The following is a 21,307-nucleotide window of genomic DNA, read 5'->3' on the forward strand; positions in this document are numbered from 1 at the left end:
TCATTTTCGCTGAACCCGCGGAATCAATTCCGAGGCAAGCCCGAGGCAATCGCGAGCGACACCACGCTATTTTTAGAGTCGCATCTAGCCTGCCGCTGGAAGAACTTTCGCGTTGCTCCTCTCTCTCTCTCTCTCTCTCTCTCTCTCTCTCTCCCCCGGCAAAAGTTTTACCTCGTCGTGGCGTAGGCGAGATGACCGTGGGAGGTGGTTGCGGCTGTTGCTGCACATCCTTCTTGCTCCACAGCCTGGCGAGGTCGTTCTTGAAGTCACTGATGGCGGAGTCCCGTCTGGACTTGTTCGACACCTGGCTCCTGATGCCGCTGTCGACCGAGCTCTCTCGTCTCTTTCGCACACTCGCCAGGTGACTGGCGTCTGTGGTGGTTTGTCGCGACCATGGCAGCGACTTGGCAATGTCCGCCAAGGTTTCTCTGCGACAGAGTTTGTTACCACGTCCGCTTTTCCCGGAGGCACCGCCGCCGCTCCACTCGCGCAGGATGTCAGTCAGCTGAGCGAGGCTGGATCGTCGACGGCGTTGATTTGTCGGGGAGGACTCCTGGGTATCGTCCGGTGGCGAGATCGACGTGATCTGCGCCGCAGAGTCCCTTCTGCCGGTCCCTGAAGAAATATGCGTTTCTTTGCTTCTTTTCTCTCTTTTCTCTTACCGTAATTCTCGAGGGATCGTTATTTCTTCTTGATTCCTAAATGTCTCGTTATAGGAAAAATATTATTAATTTCTCATTCTTCGATTCTTTCTGAATGATACGTGATTATCGAAAAATTAATTTTTTATCTATACGCGCGCGATTGTCGTTCAACCAAAAAGAAACACTTAATATATTTTCCGTTTGATGAAATTTCCCGTTGAATTTTTGGATTTACTCTAGAATAATTTCGAATGATTCTGCTAGTGCGTATATTTCATATTACCTTCTCTCTTAAACGTATTTTGTTTAGAATGGTGGGAGAAAATGCATTTGGATTGTCTATTAAGCTCGGGCTTTAACGTCGTTGCGAATCGTAGCGGCGCGCGTTGCAATCCTCGCGGGAATAAATTCGAAGCACTTTCGCGCGAGAGAAGCACCGGATTTCCATAATATGCTCGCATGGGCGCGAAAAACGCTGGTTACGGCTCGAATGCGTGCCCGTGCATACCCAGTCGTTGCTTCAGAGTGGATTCCTCCACTTGTTCCCGCACGAGGTCGTCCCAGCCGTTGCCGCCCTGCCATATCAGCCCGACCTGATGACTCAGGATCGGCAGGTTGCACACGAAGCAGATCGCTGTCATGGTTCTGAAAAAAGGAAGCGCACGATCTCGACTTGAGCTGGCTGAGCGACGAGAGCGCAGAGACGAAGTGGCTTCGTCACTCGCGAGCGGAACGGAAGAACTCTCAACGGAAGAAGAAGGTGCATCTCTCAACGATAAAGTTACGTGAAACCAGGCCATGCCAACAGAGCGCTCAAAAGTGACAATTGATTTCGAAGTCGTGGTTTCTTCGCCGCCACCTTTCGCGAACGAAAACACTCAGCGCGATCGCGACGACGACGAGACGGTACGTCAACGCTTGTGGTGCCAAAAAATCCGAACAGCCGGAGGAGGCGCGCTGGATACTGCTATGTACAGGTGCGAGCCTCTTCCTGAATCTTCGTCGCCGCGAAACCACGCTTCGTCTACGGCCCACCTCTGTGGGTACGATCGAAAGAACTCAACGAGATATCCAAGATAATACAAACGTAGCTAAGTAGAACAACACTCGGACAAATGTACAATAGACACAATAACGCAGATGTAGTTACAAGCGAGGCTGGCGGTCGTTGTAAGCTCGGCCATGTCGACTTTTCAGAAAGATACGCGAGAATAATTCTTGCGTCCGAAACCGCGAAAGTTCTGTCGGTACGGACGAGAGTCGCGAGCGATTCCTGAACTGAATGTTAATTATCGACACGAAGACGAGAGCATATTTAGGTCCTGCGATGAAAATTGCGTATGAGAAGTTTCGCGAATAACTCGACTTTCGCGAATAAAAATTCATAGGTGTTGCGCGCGAACGTTTCAAGACACACGCATCATCGAAAATTGTCACGACTACGTGTCGCGCTCTCCACGCAACCCGACGAACACAAGTGAAATACAGTTGTTTACGCGTCACATTCACATAAATTAACATAAATTTAAATGTGGATAATACGGACCACAAGAACACATCGAGTGAACCGAGCAAGACTCATCCTAGCGTACGCAAAGCTCGAGATCGTCGAGCGCACACAAGTCGACGTCAGCCACCGAGTCTAGGAATGTTACCGCAACGTGTTTCGCGAGCGCCGATGAACGTCATTCCAAAAGCGTGGATGCATAAAGAAACTCGAGAGATATATAATATAATATAATATATATAGTATATATGTATTTATACAATTACTAGAGCGAGAGAGCCGCATGACTTTTCTCATATACAGCACATAATGAAAACTCTTTTTAAAAGGCGCATATCTGATTTGATGTTTCGACCTGTAATGTCGAAGTCTGGGGCTCTGCAGCGACATCGCATGGCAAGGGTTTGGCCGACCTGCAAAAGACACACACACACAAACTTGTTTTTCGTTTCTCCGTTAGAAGCGCTACCGGGTGCGATAGTAAAGTAGTTGATGTAGAGAAGCATCGCGCGGACTCGATGATGCTGTACCCTGAAAAGGCGCATGTGATACCTGAAGAGTGGTGGGAGTAATCGACGATCGCTTCTAATTACGAAAGTCGCGTTGCCGTTTTGCGCGTCGCCGTTTTCTTACACGGCGTATCGGAAATCGATGACGTCGCGAAAGAGACCGACTAATAGAGTATACAGACATGTGATATTGTCCGCAGTAATAATGCGTGGCGTTTCGCACATGTGAATTCGTGCACATACAATTGTTTCTTCAACGATTGGGGGAGGGGGGAAGGGCGGCTGGTTTATACGATACCTGATAAAATTGAGCGCGTTAACGCGGAACGTGCGCGATTTTAATTAACCGACGCGACTGGAGATATTATCGTAAACGCATTTACAAATATCTCCGTGTTACTCTGGACACGTATCCGACGTGCCGAGGCACATTCGATTTAATTCGCATCGGATACCCCGTGCATTAAGTGAACTGCATTTCCGTCAGATACGTGTAAACTTTAACGCCGTGGGATCCTCATCAAATATGCACTCACGTTCATAATCTTCGTATAAATTTACGCGAGAACGATCCCCGACGCAAGTTTCAACGTGTTAATAATATTCCAGGGACTGAGATGTCGCGCACCCGCCACGTGTCACGATAATATCACCTCGTTAAAACTTGACTATTGCGTGGCCCTGTGTTAAGAGAAATCGGCCAACTTCAATCCATTCGTATGCTAATACAGCCGGTCGTTAAGGGCGAAGCTTAACGCGCCTTGTGTAAGACAAATTAAGAGCTGTGATTCAATGGACGAGCCGTTGCGCGACACGGGGCGCAATTACAGCTTCGCCCCCGGTGTAGAACTCCGAGAGCAGTGGACGGAAAAACTACAACACGCCGGAAGCCGGAATCCGAAACAGGTAACAATTAATTAATCTCGCCGTCAAAGCCTCGGGGCTTACTTATGCACAAAGTGACCTAATTAACGATTCACTTGCCCCAATTGCTCCGCTGCGCCAAACAAACGGGCATCGATATCAAACTTGTGTCTGATAGGTTTGGTTTTACTCGCGGATCATTCAAAATAACACTGATTCGATATTTTTTCCATATTTAATTTGAATACCGATTTTATGTCTTCCGTACAATCATATTTTCATGTTTCTAAATTTTATATTTTTGTCAGGTTAATTTTACTTGCGAATTATTTAGATGACATGCTATATTTTATAGTTTATTATTTTCCTTCCATTCCGTGCTGTATAATATCGATGTTATATTTTATATTTCTATTTCCGTGTCTCTCTCTCCCTCTATATATATAAATATTTCGTGTTTACGGGCTTCACATTTTTTAATTAATTTTGCTTGCGAATTATTCGGTTAAAACATGAAGTTTCGCGATTTTAATATCCCCTTTTCCATACTCGCAAACTGAATGCGGACTTTATATTTGTACAAGTTTAATTCAATGCTTTAGAATGATGTTAACAATGTTAATTATTAAGAAACGAACGGTTAGTCAAGTGATTCTAAAGTCTTTTTCTTGAGAAAATGCTAATCTTAAATCCGTCAAAGAATATATAATTAAATTCATAGACTGTGGGACCTCCGTGTTTATTCGCACTTTAAAAGTCGATGAATTTTAAATATGATGAGGCACCTTTCCACCTTAATGTCGCACTTTTATTCTTATCGACGCTTTCGTTCAATACCTGACAACAGTTGTTGCTCAAAGGGAAAGCTCCCGACAGCATCTGCGATCCGCGAAAATTTCTCGAATGCTCTACATAACACGACGCGACATTCTCGACTAATGCGTGCGTCAGGGGTATCTTAAAAATCCTGAAAAAGGTTGATACGAGACAAAGGAAACGTTTGACGCCGTGAGTTCTGACGAAAAAGTTTATTTTGTCGGACATGAGACAAGTCTATTTTTATTCCCACACGGGAATTCACAGTTTCGGGGCATTACGTTCGTCAAATAATAAATTTAACACATATATTAAAAATACTAGTATATAAAAATAATAGTATACGTATGTAAGAAAATTATATTATCACCATGGGAGACGTGTGTGTGTCGATCGATAGCGTGAAATAGGAGTTTCATTTCTACTAATTTAACAGATCGCGCTTGAACGAAACGAACGAGCGACCGTTCGTTCTCGACGATCTCGCTGAAAATGTACCTCTTTAAATAGAAAAGAGTGGGTTCCCTGATACGGTTTTCCCCAATAAACACAATTTCTACTTTACTAACGCCACGCGAAATCGCGCAAGAGTGCAAATGCGTGCGGGCACATGCAGATTACGAATTTTTATTCGCATCCGCGTAAAAGCCACGTAGAAAGTTGCGGTTCGGTGAAACGAGAAAAACCAGAGGATAATATAAATGTGGCGCCGTAAAGAATGCAAAAAGGAAAAGTGTCGAGAATATGGAAATCTTCATAATTAATCCTAAACTTTGATAATTATAATTAAATCGCGGTTACGAAAGCGAATTTCTACACGCAAGTTGTTCAGCTGATTTCACTCGTTTCCTCCGTGAACCTCTCGACCACACTAAGCATCGTTAATGGACTATCTAATGTCACGATGTGACCGCCGCGAATGAATCGTTATGATTAAATATGAGATCGTGGAAGCAGATATCTGGAAGCGCGCGTGCCGAATCAGCCGGACAGGTCACACCGCATCGCCATAATGCGTGGTTTAACGTCACATTGTGGCTCGTATTATCGACCGGCAAAATGCCCATGCGTCATTAATACGACAGCTTTGACATTTCCTGTTTCAACATATATTGTGCGATGTAATGATGTCGACTGCAAGAGCCTTGTGGAAAATGATCCGCATTATGCGGCCATAGGACGCGAAGCGCACAATCGTTTTCAGTATCAAAACAAATTCTCTCTTGATTTACATCAGGGCTATGTATTTAATCTGGCTTCAAATGCCGCGCTCTTTCTCAATCGAAAAAAAACTGAAAGCTGTTCACAGACCTAATTCCTCTTTCATTCCAATTAGCAGGAAGAAGGCGGATTATTTTAAATCTGTGCGAACGAGATTAAAATTATTTCGAATTCTGCACGATTCTGTTCGTAGTGATTCTTTGCGCATCGCGACCCGTCGATTGTTTCATTATTCGCGCGCGCGCGTAATCATTCTTACGTCCCAATTGTGCGGAATGTCTGTAACGCGACGCGACTTGAATTAGTCGTGCAGGCGTCATGTTAACATTGAAATTATGAACGACGGTGGATATCCCCGCGAGATTATGTTCGCTCTTGAGTTTAATTTTCACGCAACACGACGCGAGCGTGTAATTCGAGGCATTGTAACCGGAAACTGACGCATAGAGTGGGAAGCGCAAGAAATGCCGCTACATTTTTCCAAAATTCGTAGGAGGATGCTACAAGAAAATCGCAATGGGAGGAAGTAGAAGAGAATAAAGTTGATTTTGAGACCCTGGAGTTTAAAACCTCTTAGAATGTATAGTAAATTGAATGGTGTGTGGCTGATTGCATACAACAAATTACGAGAGTATACAATAAATTAACAGAAATTACGAGAGGCAGGAGTAACAGATCTCTAATGCATAGAGAAGTATTAGAAAATAAGATCTACATACTAAGAAAGAAAGAAAGAGAGAGAGAGTCTCAGAGCGCTCACTTGTAGAGGAACTCGACGGTAACTCGCGAGATACCGCGCGGAATCGTCGTGATTGCGGCCTCGTAAAAACGAGCAAAGTTTATCGCGAAGAGAAACTCCGCGTGGAGTCCTCCGCGTAGCGGTAGTCCCCGCTGTGCAAATTGAAGGACTCGACTTGGCTCCATCCTCTCGTGCCGCGACGGATCGCGACGCGGGCCATGGAAAGCCTTAATAAATATGGAGTGCCTTAATAAAAACCGACCCTGAAACTCGCCAGTGGAGAGAAAAACTCATCCGGCATCGTTTCGAAAACTCATCTGTGAGCTGGCCTGGCGGCCGGTAATGGTTAGACGAGGCAACGGGATATCCGGGGAAAAAAAGGAAGAAGCACGAGGCGGTAGCACCCTTGAGATGAAATAAACTCCTGCTTTTGCATCCAACATCTTCATCCCGGAATGGAAGTCGCGGAAGGTGTAGATTTGCCGAACGAAAACGAATACTGTCGTATGAGAAATATTTTGGGATCGATGTTTCCGTTTATCTCGTTTCCGGATATCTTGATTGATCTGAATGTATTTCAACTTTTCATTTCTTTGATTATCTTTATTTTCAAGACTACCTCACGTCAAATTAACATTTTGTGATATTATTAGTTTGCCTTTGAGCTGAAATTTGGGAACAAATTTTCCTTCAAAATTCTCTCCATTAATATCTTCGTAACGCGAAACAGCATCGCGGAAAAGTAAGAATCTAACTGGATTGTTCTGTCTTGAATTTGTTTCGTGTTACTTCATTGAAACTCGTCGTCGTTGGATATTCATTATAATTAATAAAGTAGCATCCTGTCGGTACTTAATATTACTTAATAATGACGTTACTTAACGATAGCGAAATAATATTGATTATTAAGAATGCTACTTAGCGAACTATAATGAACACTGTGAAAGTTACATGAGAGCGTTAAATATTAAACGCTTCTGAACGGAGTTCAGAGAGTTGTAAAAGATACGTAATGGAAGTTCAAGAGAACTGTATGAGTTACTGAAAAAAAGAAGCAGCAGAGAAGAAACGGAATAAACTATAGTTACACGTTTCTACGACAGAAAAACGCGAGCTTTTGTTCGGAATAACATGTAACAAGAAACGATATATCCTACACCTCTAAATGACGGTAAAATATCCCGACTTTACGAAGGCGGTGCGGCGCACGTTTTGTAAACTCGATCATGTCTGTCACCCGTTAAAGCTTTCTATCGAGTTAAATATTTGAGGACGACAGGGAATCGATAATGGAAGTATCAATATATGCGCTACACGTAGACGTTTCTATATGAGACAGCAAATATTTAAAGAACATCGTTCGGAAAACTAGAATACATTTTAATAAATACAACTCGAGGTGTCAGTTTTCGTGATGCAGGTATTAATTATCGAGTCTGTATGGAAATACATACTCGTGTTCCCTCCATTTGCGCCTGCCATGACGGAAAGGTCGAAAAAATAAAATCTTGAAAGACCGAAATTGTATCGTCGAATGTCGGAAATGAATATTTCCGCGAGGCAAATATTTTTTCACTCAATTGCTCGATTAACTCCTTCGCCGCTCTTCAAAGGTGCCACATTCCGTCTCGGATTTCAAAGCGTCTCTACGACTCCGCGATAGAGGTCTCGTGTCTCACGCGTACGTTCTACGCTAACTGCAACGTTGAAGGAACACTTTTTCAGTGTCGGAAAAGTTAAAGGGGAAGGAGGTATAACGTCGTCCACAGAAATACGTAATGTATGTTAAATCTCCCGGTGGGTAAACGCGACGTAAACTTGATAAAACGAAAATTACTGCGGCGCACAAACGAGCGAGGTGAAGCGAGATGTAAGATAAAACGAACGGAGAGAGAACAGACACACACTTGGCGGGAATTATACGAGACGAAATGCCGGGTGGAAAACGCCCGGTCTCTTAACCGCTGAAATTGGCAGTGCGACCGGCGATAATTGTTTCCGAGGGGGTGCTGCCTTGAACTCACGAGAGAGCCTTTCGTTCTGGGATCCGCCTTAAGTCTCTATTTTCCCTACCTGTTATCGGACACGCTTCTTCAATTTCCTGCTGACTTTGACGTCCTTCGCGCATGCACGATAGCGGTTTCAGAAGCGCGTCGGATCAAGCCAGGGTCGTCGGGCGAAACGACAGAGAGACCTCCGAAAGTGACAGAACGAGTGGCCCCTGTCTCCCTCGCTCGATGACAAGCGACCCATGATTATTCCCCCTCGAGGGAACGCTTTCCACGAAACAATCACTCGTGATGGACGTAACAACAATGGCGATACCGTCGCCGTAGTCGTTATCGTCGTCGTCCCCAAAGTGGTCTTACCTGAGGCTCGATACTTAGAAGAAATACTGATCCACAGGTGGGCGTTAAAAGATGAAAGGTACGACGACGGCCAATAAATACCCTCCTCGGACAACCTCGTGGAGAAATTCTACAGCGAAAAACTCAATTTCATTGCGGATTATCCGCTTCCGAGTTATGCAGGGCGTCTGGATTTAGGTGCTTGTGTGTAGATAGAATTTATTAGATTGAGTAGAGGAAAATCCTGGAGCTTTTGTAAGCTATCACGATAATTATTGCGATATTAATGAAAGAAAATTGGCTAGTTAATAATGCGCGCGTGATACGGTGGAACCAGATTCAGGAAATAAATCATCATCTCAGAAATTCTTATCACGACTCTTATCTCGACTCGATATTCCGGTATTTGTTGATAACGGATTTTTGCGAGAGCACGAGAGCGCGCCGATGTAGAGAGTAACCGTAAGCAGGAAAAATAAGGAGGAATCGCACGGCGGAGAACACTGTCGCAAAAATATCGCAACTTGGCGAAACATCGACGTTAGAAAAATATCGTGAGCGATTATCTATTATTTATACGATGATACACAGTTCTTGCGTTTCGGACTTGTAATAAAAACATCAATTGGACTTTAAAGCCACTGCGGGAATCTCAATCTTTCGTACAAATATTTCCTCTTTAAACAAACCAATGTTTATCACGATCTACCGCGAAAATATTTTGAACAAAATATCCCAGTTCATTTCGGAAGGCGAAAAGCATCGAGGAAGAATGCTCGCGACGCATCGAAATGACGGTCGGTAAAAAGTCCTCTACTACGTAGCTTCGGAACATTTCAATTTATCCGGAGCGATGAAGCACGCGGATAAGTTATAATAACGTTCCCTCTGAGGTCGGATAGAAGCGGACTCGCTGACGAATGAACAACGTTTCAACGTCTCGCGAGAGAGTCCCAAAAGGCTCGTGGAATAGGAAAAGAGTGGCAAAGAAAAAGGAGAAGGAAGAAGAAGAACAAGAAGACGAGGCAACGAAAGAGGAGGAGGAGAGTCACAAGGGTCGAACACGAAAAAGAGCGAAAATCGGGCACGCTGTTGCTCGATGCCGAACAAAAGCCAAAGAGGGTATCCCCATAGCAACCATTGCGACAACGTTGTCCGTTAAAATGGGAGACAGGGAAAGAGAGAGAGAGAGAGAGAGAGAGAGAGAGAGAGAGAGAAAGAGAGAGAGCAAGCGGTACAACTGGGACGAACGGTGACGAACGGAAGAAGAAGAAACGGGCCGGAGGATCCACGGGATTCCCGAGGGCGAAGGCGGACTAATATCCTTTCTCTTGTACCGACGAGGAATTTATGTTCGCGCAAAGACCGGATTAGGGATCGAGCTCTAACTAAATAAAACTTTTTCGTCACACTTGCACGTACAATCAGGGGCATTTGTGTCGTCCCTGCGATACGACGGTGTGTTTTAAATTGCGCGAAGCGCGGAATTGTTTAAACTACCATACTCTTACCGCCACAAATCTCTCGCCATGTTTTTCCTCGAATGTTTTGTCTCGGAGATAATCACATAAGACGGTAAAATGGAAAAATTTTGCAATTTGTGAATTCAACGGCGATTATACGAGGTCCTTGCAATAAGGTTAATGAAATGCGAGATATAAGCACAATATAAATTATACGAATAATATATAAATAAAATGATTGTGCAAACATGGATAACAATTTGTCGGAAAACATTTTTGATGAAACTATAACAATGCAACGACCACTCAATTAACTGTCAACGAAAAGTGATGGCGTAAAGTTCTAATAATGATCAGCACACGAGTTTGTCAACATGGACAGGAAGTAAAGCCGTTGTATTTAAAATTCCATCAAAATATTGTAAAATGCATCGTATTTTCGCTCAACGTTGTAAATCGCATGCGAGGGGAAAATTCTGAAAAATCTATATTTTATGGGCATTGTAATTAGCATAAAGCTATCAAATACCCATCTACTATCCGTGAGTTATGCTAGAATACACAGTCCCGTGGGTTTCGAGAGAGAGTCACTCTATAGTTCACGCGAACGTAATTAAAACTTCAGTTATCAAATCCGGGCAAAAAGCAACGCTGAAGCCATTTCGCCGTATAAAGATACCGGTCGCGAAAACGGCGAAATCCTGGAAATGTTTTTTTCTTTCAGCTTCGTGCATGTGTTCAGCTAAGTGCAACGATGCGAAACAACATCGCGTCCTCGTCGCCGACGCTTCGGATATATCTTCAAACCTTAATCTATCTCATAAAAGTCAGTGCCGTGTAACGTATGCGCCGAGTCTTCTCAAGTCAAAATTTTCATTCTAAATTAACCATATAAGTTCCGTCGAGTCTGAAGGACTGACAGAAAATTTTCATTCTAAATTAACCATATAAGTTCCGTCGAGTCTGAAGGACTGACAGAAAATTTTCATTCTAAATTAACCATATAAGTTCCGTCGAGTCTGAAGGACTGACAGAAAATTTCAGCGTATATGTAACTCTGCACGCCATTTTTCTATTCTTTTATGCTGCAAGCGATTATTTACTACTGCTTCTTTTCCAGTAGCGAATTAGATTAATCAATACATTGCTTGTTGAAGGAATAAAGACTGTACGCTGGTAGAATATTGAAATAATCGAATAAAAAATTTTCTAAAAAATCCATCAGGTGTATGTGGAATGAAGAAAACGGCAGCAAGTAACCATTTGTAGCATCAGAGAACATAAATTGCATCTCGAAATTCTCTACTGATCTTTTGATTGCGACAGAATTCATATAATTCATATGGAACCAAACTTTTAACTCGAGTTATTACAGCGCACGTGATGGTTGAACCAGTTACCGTGTCTAATTTGTATTCCTTCGACTATGCGAGTTAAATTATCGCTGTCGGTCGCACAAACAGCGTCGAAACCGCGAAAGCGAATTTTCCCGTCGAGAAATGTCGGTAGACGGAACGGGAGAATACGGAAACGCGGTTCTCCGCAGGTACGAGTGGCCGATTTAAAAGTCAAATCCGGTAACCGTGAACGACGATAAAGCGGGATATTAAGTGATAAACAGGTGAGCGTAGCGCTTCAGTAATAATTCAGTAAGAGCTCGCGCGATTAATTAAGCGACCACGCTGTCGCTCGTGGCTCGCTCGTACCACAAAATGTGCGGCTAAAAATACCGCCGCGCAAGAACGTCCCCCTCGCAACGCAAATCCGATAAGGTCCTTTTTCGAGGTTAATACGTTATCGCGCCTTTTAAAGGTGGAGGTGAGAATGAATCGGCGAATAAAGTGACGATTATTATTTCGGCATAAAGAGAACGGCTGTGAATTAAAGCGCCGAGTACTCAACGAGAGTGCACAACTCGCGGAGCGCAGCTGCGCGCGCGAAAATATACGACGCGCTGTTTATCACGCCGCAGTCGATTCGTTCTCAAATGCAGGCATTTCCATTTCCGCGGAATAAGCTGTTAAAGACTTATCGCGATAACGAGTCTCGGAATACGACGCGACGTGTCGGCAAAGCCGCGTTGATCACTGACTAAACTTTCCGATAGTCGTTCAAATTCGCGCAGATTTCTCCGTATTAATTATCCTTTCAAGCGTTCCGGGAATCGAGAGGTCTCGCAGATTTGAAATTGCTCCCTCAAGATTCTTAGAATCGTACCTTTTACGCAGTTTCAAGACGAAAGACCTCATTATAAAAGCGCGCTTTACCGTCCTATATCTACCTTACGATGTTATAAAAGATAAAAGTCACGATACATAATGCAAGCGTATGTACCCTCCGCCGTAGGGAGCGACATAACATCGGGGAGGACGAAAGTAATTCGGAGATGCTGTTTGTCTTTCTGTCGGGCAAATATTACCATTGGCCCGGTTTTTATCTGAGGCCGAGCCAGCGGACGGACAAATATCCCAATATCTTTCATACCTACTTTGAAAAGAGGCTCATATGAACGTCCGCGTTTTCCGGGTTTAAATTTTTCCACGATCACTTGAATTTCAACATGTATTTGCCAGATTATTATTTACAAATGAAAATGAGAGCTTTTTCTGTCACAATTAGACCATAAAATTGTTCTTTATTGTTGGCCTAAATTCGCGGGATTATTGGTGATATACGTTGTTTCCTCTTTTCATATTCTCTTTAAACAGGACATCTCGTGCGAACTGCGATAAGGTACTGCTTCGCGCGCGAATAACGACAGAGGACTCAACGATCTGTCGCATTGCGATTAAGGAGTTTACTCATCAGTTATGTATTTCTAGGATGTTTAAAGGACATATTTTTACTGACACATTAAGAGAGCATCATAAACTCATAAATTCATTATTTATGAAACAAAATTATATTTTTTACTTTGCTACGTTCATTCAGTACAATACTACTTAAAGCATAAAACAGCAGTTTTCCGGCCTACAATCGATTATTACTCAAAAACATTATAGTGAATATTATTCTTTCTTCTATACCACGTTTCCTGATATGCAAAATTTATAATGACAAGTCTTCTATTTTGATGGTATTATTTTTTTACAAAATAATACTGGAATAAAAAATGATCACTTATATTGCTTATACCATAAAGTTATATATGTAAAATTACGATAATCAGTTTTAAATTTCTCACGAACGGCGTGGACAAATCTCATAAAACTTGAACTACGAGTATATTTCATTATAAAGGATGTTGCTTTAAATTTGCGTACAATGTTAACTATTTTGGTTTAAGTGAATAAACTTCTTAAGGCGAACGATTCGCGTCACAGAAGGTGGCGGAAGAACATTTCGGATGACGTCGTTTTTCATTCATTACCCATTCTCAAAGAAGCGGAAACGAATTTTTTCAAGCTTCCGTGGCAAAAAGAAAAATTCGACACTGCAAAACTGTCATCAGCAATTCCACTTGCGCGCTGATCCGCACGATTTTAAGCCCATCGCTTCAACTACTTTCCACACGTAAGGCAGTAACGGATAGGGCTCTCTCTCTCTCTCTCCCCCCGCTCTTCCTTTCTCCATTTTTTAATAGTCCGTTCTCGGATTCTCTTTTATAGGGTGATATTTACGAAGTCGCGCCGTCGTTTAATCCGACTCTTTATCCGCGCAGCAGGACACGCCAAAACGAATCAATAGCGAAAATTTTGACGGGAGTTGTACACAGAGTACGTTTAACGACGAACACAGAAAGGTGCGAGGAAGAAGCACGCATACCACATGGAAGTTCTTCTGAAGACTCGTATACTTTTAACGCCGTGTTTTATCTTAAGGTAACGATATAAATAACGGGGTGATATAATCTGGATAGGTTAACTCAAAATATCGACAACGACGTTAACAAGTCCGACACATGCGCGAGTTAATCTATCATCGAGATCAATGAGGGAGAGACAGAAAAAGAGAGAGAGAGAGGAGAAAAGATAGAGAAATAGTGCCTCGGTCATTATTTACATTTTTAATAATTACGTGTGACGCGGCATCGTTAATCAACGTCGTTTCGTGTTTTGTACCACGGAGTAGTCGCGCGATATCCGTAGATGCAAGTAAAAAAACGTCGATACCGACGTATAGGTACGGATAGAGAGCAATTCGTGGCACTCGAACCACGCCCTCGAAACTGCCTGACTCGGCGCATACTTCTCGATATTTCGATGCTCGCGCGCGTTTTCGATTTCCGGTGACAAGCGAAACAACGCGCAAAATTAATTATCGCCCGATTACGGTAGCCAAGCTAACAACGAGCAAAAAGCGAAACGACGCGGCCATCTGGTGCTTTCTGTGGCCGACGCAGTGCGCCGTCAGTGGCCAGGTCATTTCGGGACGCTCTCATCGAGCCATTATCCTTGGAGAGGATGTCGCGTTCGTACGCTTTTCTGGCGTAAAAGCACAGCGGAACGCACTCGTATATACTGCGCCCGTATATACTGGTCATCCTGAGAGCAAGAGAGAGAGAGAGAGAGAGAGAGAGAGAGAGAGAGAGAGAGAGAGACCTCCGCTCACACTACCGAATGCGCAAAGTCCCTAGCACACGTGTCCCTATAACGGCGTAGAGAGGACAAAGGATGTTGCAAGGTCTCTTAAGATTACCTCTTTTTTTTTCTAGAGAAAAGGAATCGCCGCTTTCGTTCCTACAAAATCGACCATTCTCGCGGAATTAGAGCGAGGAGGGAAAGGTCGTCGCGCATCGGTTTGTCCGTTTTACGATTTCTCTCTCTCTCTCCCTCTAACTAATTCTCTCGACATTGGAATATTTCTGCGACATTGATAATTTGGAAACACACGCGTGATTTATAACAAAAAGTCTTATAAGAGAATTTTTAAAGGATAATAGGAAGTATATATACACAATAAGATTTGTCAATGGGATTGAAATTCCAAGTACGGAAAAAAAGATTAGTTAATTCACACAGCTGACAACTGACTTTAGTTATCTAACCAAGTGAACTAACCAATTGTTATAACCAAGCATTCTGGCTGCTTTAGTTGAAATGCGATTGGTTATCCGTGAATTAATTAATCTTTTTTTCCGTGAGTCACTGATAAAGAAAAAGAGAATTTTGAAAAAAATGCGATAAATAGGATTTCAATGCGTGACTTTTTTATTTATCAAAAAGATATTATTGGATCAAAAAGATTAACCAAGAAAATTTATCTAAGAAAATTTTTGAACTGTTAAGGAAAACGCGTCACGTAAGTATCAGAATTATTCGTGACAATGTGCCTGTACCTGACTCAATTCTACCTCGTGAATTTGCCAACACCTCGTGTCGGAATACCATTCAGTCGTCTTCTTGATAGTACCGGGTTATTCAGGAAGCGCTCGCGATCTCGCAGTCAACAATACATTGCTAAGAGTACAAAGATACAGGTGGCGGAGAATGGAGGCTGTTCATGAAAATGAACGGAGCGCGATTCTGCGAAAGTTTATTGGAAGCTCACCTCATGTTGAGATCTTTGTACCATCCTCGCGTCGAGATCTTCCTATCGTATCTTTTCAGAAAGCGCCTCCCGATCTTCGGCGCGAGTATGTAATAAGCGATTTAAATCGCACGCGTCAGCGAAGCACGGCATTCATGTGCTCGATGTTGCACAGCTGCGACAGTCGTAATATGGGACTTATTGGCGCGCCGGCATCTACCGTATAATATCGATATAAATACGTGGCTATAACGCGAAATCGTTTATAACGTAAGGAAGAAGTTGCGGGAATGTCTTGTTATTTTCCTTTCTTCTTGTTTCGCGAAAGATGAGCTCTGAAGAGCACGCGACGACAAATTCTGGTGACGGTTACTTTTTCATGGAATTTTTAAGGCCGCCTCTCCAAGATATATCGCATTGAGGCGAATGATTTATGTCTTATAATACAAGGCTCGTATTTGTTATCGATATTTCAAGTCCCCCTTATCGTTGTCGTCTTATCGTCGAGTCTCCCGCCGCGCCTGTCGTCGCGAGAATTCAATATGGAAAGGATATACGCTTCGATCGCGCGACCGAATAAAATATGCATATATATACATGTATATATAATATATATACACACACGAATATGTATATATATATATATATATATATATATATATATATATATATATACAAGTGGCGAAATACGCGGTTGACCGCGGCATGTCAGTGGCTCCGGTAATCATTTATCGAAAATCGATACGCGATGAGATTCTTATAACGTTTCGTCATTTTGAGAGTCCTCCGCCGCTTCAGTATCTCGCGTGCCAATGTCATGCAGCCAAGAAGGGTATGAGACACTTTGATGCGCGATCATAAAACAGCTAGTACAACGGTAAAAAGATCCGAGTGCCGGAGTGAGTATTTTCTGCTTTATTGCGTCGTTACCGCGAAGCGACTATTCACAAGTCGCGAATCATGGATCGAACGAAATGGTACTCAAACGCGCGGTAGCCGCGGATATTCCGGTGCGACTCTCGTCATGCCTGAAGAAATTCGCGGATTTTCACGGATTTTTTCTACTTTGCACGGTAGAAAGTAACGTTAAACGGCGCGATGTATCATCGTAGCTCAGTAGTGCCATCGGAGGTAACTCTAGAAGCGACTCGCGCGGAACAAGCTTCTTTTTTTTAATAATCCTTTCACGTCATGTTCTGATTCTGATTGGCTCTCCTTTTCCGAAAAGCGACTTTATTACGACTTAGTGTTATATGCTCGCTCCTGCATCACGTTACTCGCGTAATACCGCCTCGGGGTAATTCATCATGACGGTATCGCCAAGGTATCGCTACGGAATCTGACCTCGCCATGGCACGCCGTTATTGCGGCGAGATAAACGATTTTCAGCCATCGTCACCGATACCCAATTTTCTTCAACGACCTGTTCGGCACAATGTAATGATGTATGACCAAACGATACACGATGAAGCCGGTGGATCATCGAGAACCGCTCCGGCCGCGAAGGGGCGAAAAATCACCGACCTTCGTCACGACCGCGAGATCGGCTGGTCCGGTAAAAGGGTACTTTCGTGCGCACAGGCCGCAATATGCGCGATCCTTAGACACGGTAAAGCTCAATGGCGTATATACGAATCGCTGTACGTAGCGTGAGCGAGCTTTTAACCCAGCCTTTTATCGCCCCCTGTCACCGTTGTCGCCGTCGCGTCGTGTGTAGGCAGCGAGACCTTTACTCGATGCTCGCAGAGGTATGAATTCCCACTTTCCCGACGCCTTGCCGATATACCTTCTCGCCTTTGAAAATGACGTTCATTGTCCTAGCGCGATACGGCCAGGTACAAAGAGAAGAAGCGAGCAGAAGGTATACGTCTGACGGGAGCAAGGAGCATGTACACGTGAGATTTCTCGCGACCCGATTCGACTGCGCGACGGCAAATAGATAAGCGACGGTGTAAAGCTGTGGCAAGAACGGAGGATGTATGCCCAGGATGCACTTTTGACACTTTGTAAAAGCCGCTCAGCCCTTAATCAGGCTGCGAAATGAAAGTGCTTCCTCTCTCTCTCTCTCTTTCTCTCACTTCCTACATGCGTTTTCTTCATTTCATCTCAACCTTTGAAGAAGAAGAAAGAAGAAAAGAGCGAGAGAGAGAAAACGGATGAGGTACCTCGGGAGAAGAAATCCAGCGAGATCTTCGAGAACAATACCGTAACGTGCTGCGAGTTGGTCTCGCGTTGAATATTAATATCCGTAAATCGCGACTTTGAAACTATCACCGCGATTCATCTTCCTGACTTTTGGACGAGGACTCTTACCGAAGACGTAGCAGCAATGCACTTTACCGTGTGCTCGGAAAAACACAAAATTTCTATCGAAACCGATGGATATAAACTTATACAACGTGGTATTCGTGTGTTGCTTGTCTCAAAAACCGCGGCTGCAAAAATAATAACGAAGATATTATTTTTCGACGAGGAAAGAGCGCGCTTTGTATGTTCTCTCTTTCAGGGAAGCTCCCGGCGTGCCGTCTTATAATACGCGAAATTTGAACGGCGAAAAGGAAGATTCTCCTTCTCCCTTCGATAATTTATCGATGCCTCGCTCGCTCGTCGCTGTCGAAATTTTCTCTCCGTTCACCACTGACAACGTAATTTGTCCGGGCACATATTTCTCAAACCCGGCAATATCCTTCCGCCGTCTGGCGGGAAATTGCAACGACGGTGATTTCGTTGGTTCTCACTCAACGAAATTATCGGGCGGGCCGGGAGACGTTTCGATGGAAAATTTGCTCGGCAAGAGAGGAACGCGGCCCAATTTCGGCTCTCACTACACGAAAATGAACGACGGAAACATCTCACAGGTTTCCTATGGTCTGCGGAAGCTGTTGAAATTTTTAGCCACGTCCGCGTAAAGAGGACGGGCTCGCATTATCCTACGGACGCCGGGCTACTAGGTGTCGCATTCGTACTTGCAAATTGCGCGGCCGCTCGTAGCCTAATCGAATTTCGGCTCAATTTCGTACACCGCGTCCCGGGAAACTTTAGCATTAACCCGGAGGAGAGGGATTTTAGCGAACACGTTTCGCTTTCGCTCAGCTTTCAGTAAAGCATTTATTCCGGTCTGTTACCGGGGTAAAATTACGCGCTTTGAGCAGTACGCCCGCGTACACGCGACAAAAGTATCCTTCATAGTTATTGATTATAGATTTATGTGAATTGCACATTCCAGATGCACTTAAAGCGTATAAAATTTATTAGAATCCTCTTGTGTTTCTTGCTTCTTAATATTACATATTATAGTAAATATACAGGGTGTTCGGTAACTGATCGAGCAACCACCGTGTACGGGTAGAATGGGTCAAAATAATCATAAAAGTTATATACCATTTTGAAATTCTCTCAATATTTATTCCGTAAAAGTCTCATACCTTTTGCGATATTCGCAATAATAGCCGAGAAATTAATTATAAAGATTAATTATAAAAGATTAAGGAAAAACGCACGCTGAATGGTTGAGGGTGGGATACCCGCGGCCTAATTAATATAGCGCATAATTAATACAGCGCACATATGTTGGCGCGCGGTGATTGGAAAAACAACGCACCATTGCCTATATTTATATCGCTGCACTTCTACATCTCGCTTCGGCGCGGTGCGGCAAGACGTAGGATCAGAGCGATATAAAACGCACGCTGACATCTGCCTGCTATATTATTGGGTCGCAAGCGCTCCTCCCTCAACCTTTCAGCGTGCGTTTTTCCTTAATCTTTTACAATTAATTTCTCGGTTATTATCACGAATATCATAAAACTGTATAGGACTTTTATATTTAACTCAACCCATTCTACATTCCCACTTAATGTGATAAGGAGAGTACATAGAAAAAGCATGAACTAAATGGCGCGCGCGTCCTAGTATGTTGCCCTAGTGTATAAAAATAACCAGGACGGATAAATTTATCGGTTTTCAGTTGATCTACGTATGCAGCTCGCGTAGCCGCTTGTACGAGGAATCAGCCGCGCCGTCTGGCCACAGCCGGGGAGTTACTACTGACGGCGGATCAGACACGTAGAACGGCGGAAGAAACGTTGAGGCAGGTGGAGCGTAACAGCGATAGCCGTTACTGCAGGCACCGAGGTAATATCGATAACTCAATCGACACGACTGCAGTGCGCGTCCGCGCGTATAACGGGATCCTCGCTCGGCAGGACACTCAGCGTTAACAGGATACTCGTGCGCACAGCGGGATCCTCCTCCACTTTCTCTCTCTCTCTTTCTCTCTCTCTCTCTCTCTCTCTCTCTCTCTCTCTCTCTTTCGCGCAATCCGACTGATTAAATCTAATTAAGACTGCCTCGAGGAGCTCGTTAGCGAGTCGCTATCAATACCGCGCGATGCTCATCGATCTGAGCATTCCAACATATTAGTTCCTGTCCTGACCTGGAGGAACCGGTGGTTCAGAGCAAAATAATTGATTGTTGCGGGCTGAACGCGCGCCAGCGATCCGAGGCATCTAAGATCTCGTGTAGTCTCATGGCGCGACGGTTGAACTAATTAGAAATTCATACTGCGTTTCGGAGAGAGCAGAGTTTGCACGTGTATAAATGCAGCGAGAGTCGGCACGCCTGAGCCGTCTACGTTACTGTCGAGGAGTGATCCAAGACCGAGGATCCAAGGTATACCGAGATGTATCAAGTGCTTCATAAGAGCTGTCTATATCTTAGTGTAGATCTTGTTTGAATAACTAGTCAAACATAAAGTTTGCGTGTGATTCAATAAATATGACACATTAACTAATTCTGTTCTATTCTGCAAAAGATAACATCTTAACTAATTCTAGAGATAACACACATCGCATCTCATTAAATAATCACAGATACACAAATTCGCTATTTTCCGAAGATTTCAAGGGAAACATGATGATTCGCGACATATAAAAAAAAATAGTCCTGGAATTACCTCTCGATTCTTTTTACCGAGCACTTATTATTACTCGGAGAAATACGATTCGGCTGACTAAGGACTACGAGTCGGGAATTATAACGAGGGCAACGGATCCGGATCTTCGATATCGGAAAGTCAGAGCCCGGAATGAGGTCTGTCCAGTGTTGAGCATTAATCGCTGAAAATTTTCTCCGACTAAAATAATCGGCAAGTCAATAATTGAAATTAATCAATCGTCATAAATTTAATCATGGATAAGTTTAATCAGTTGATGAAATTAATCGATTAATCAATTGATGTGATCAATCACATCAAAGTTTGATTAGTAATTAATTTCATCGGTCGATGAAATTACTTGTGATGTTACATATGACGACTGATTAATTTTGATTATCGATTTTCCGATTATTTTAGTTAAGGAGAATTTTAATAGTGCCTAACATCAGGCATGTCCTCGCCATCTTCTCGCTTTATCCTTTCTCATCCGCTCGTACCAACTGGACATCACAAACACGACCTGTCTAAAATATCAAGACGCGCGATCACGGTGGATTCACAAACTGGACTCTGCAAGCTCCTTTGTTTACATCCAACCTAACGTGTAACACATTGTCTAGGATAGACTCGGACAGGCCCATTTAGCGTGAGCCATAAACGTGCGTTGTCGGGATTGCGGGCAACTGTTATCTTCAACGATGCGATCTGACTCGACGATTGCTGCAGTATACGCTCTGCCCCTCTCTCTCTCTCTCTCTCTCTCTCTCTCTCTCTCTCTCTCTCTCTCTCTC

At 43.6% G+C, this 21,307-nt stretch overlaps 1 protein-coding gene across 6 annotated transcripts in view; it reads right to left on the reverse strand.

Annotated features, from left to right (window-relative positions):
• LOC116847107 overlaps positions 1 to 21,307 on the reverse strand; it is a 144,116-nt gene that overhangs the window by 38,801 nt on the left and 84,008 nt on the right. For 4 of the 6 annotated variants that reach the window (XM_032821749.1, XM_032821748.1, XM_032821750.1 and 1 more), the window contains 2 exons: positions 1,153 to 1,289; positions 172 to 615 (listed from right to left, as the gene is read on the reverse strand). In XM_032821749.1, the coding sequence (XP_032677640.1) occupies positions 172 to 615; positions 1,153 to 1,285 (577 nt within the window). In that variant the 5' untranslated portion in view covers positions 1,286 to 1,289. Of the gene's footprint in view, positions 1 to 171; positions 616 to 1,152; positions 1,290 to 2,506; positions 2,565 to 21,307 lie in introns of all 6 variants that reach the window. The other 2 variants (XM_032821746.1, XM_032821745.1) reach the window with 1 other exon arrangement.

This window comes from Odontomachus brunneus, unplaced genomic scaffold (assembly GCF_010583005.1).
Source record: "Odontomachus brunneus isolate Ranch 3 - 2012 unplaced genomic scaffold, Obru_v1 Obru_scaffold_073, whole genome shotgun sequence".
NCBI lineage: Eukaryota > Metazoa > Arthropoda > Insecta > Hymenoptera > Formicidae > Odontomachus > Odontomachus brunneus.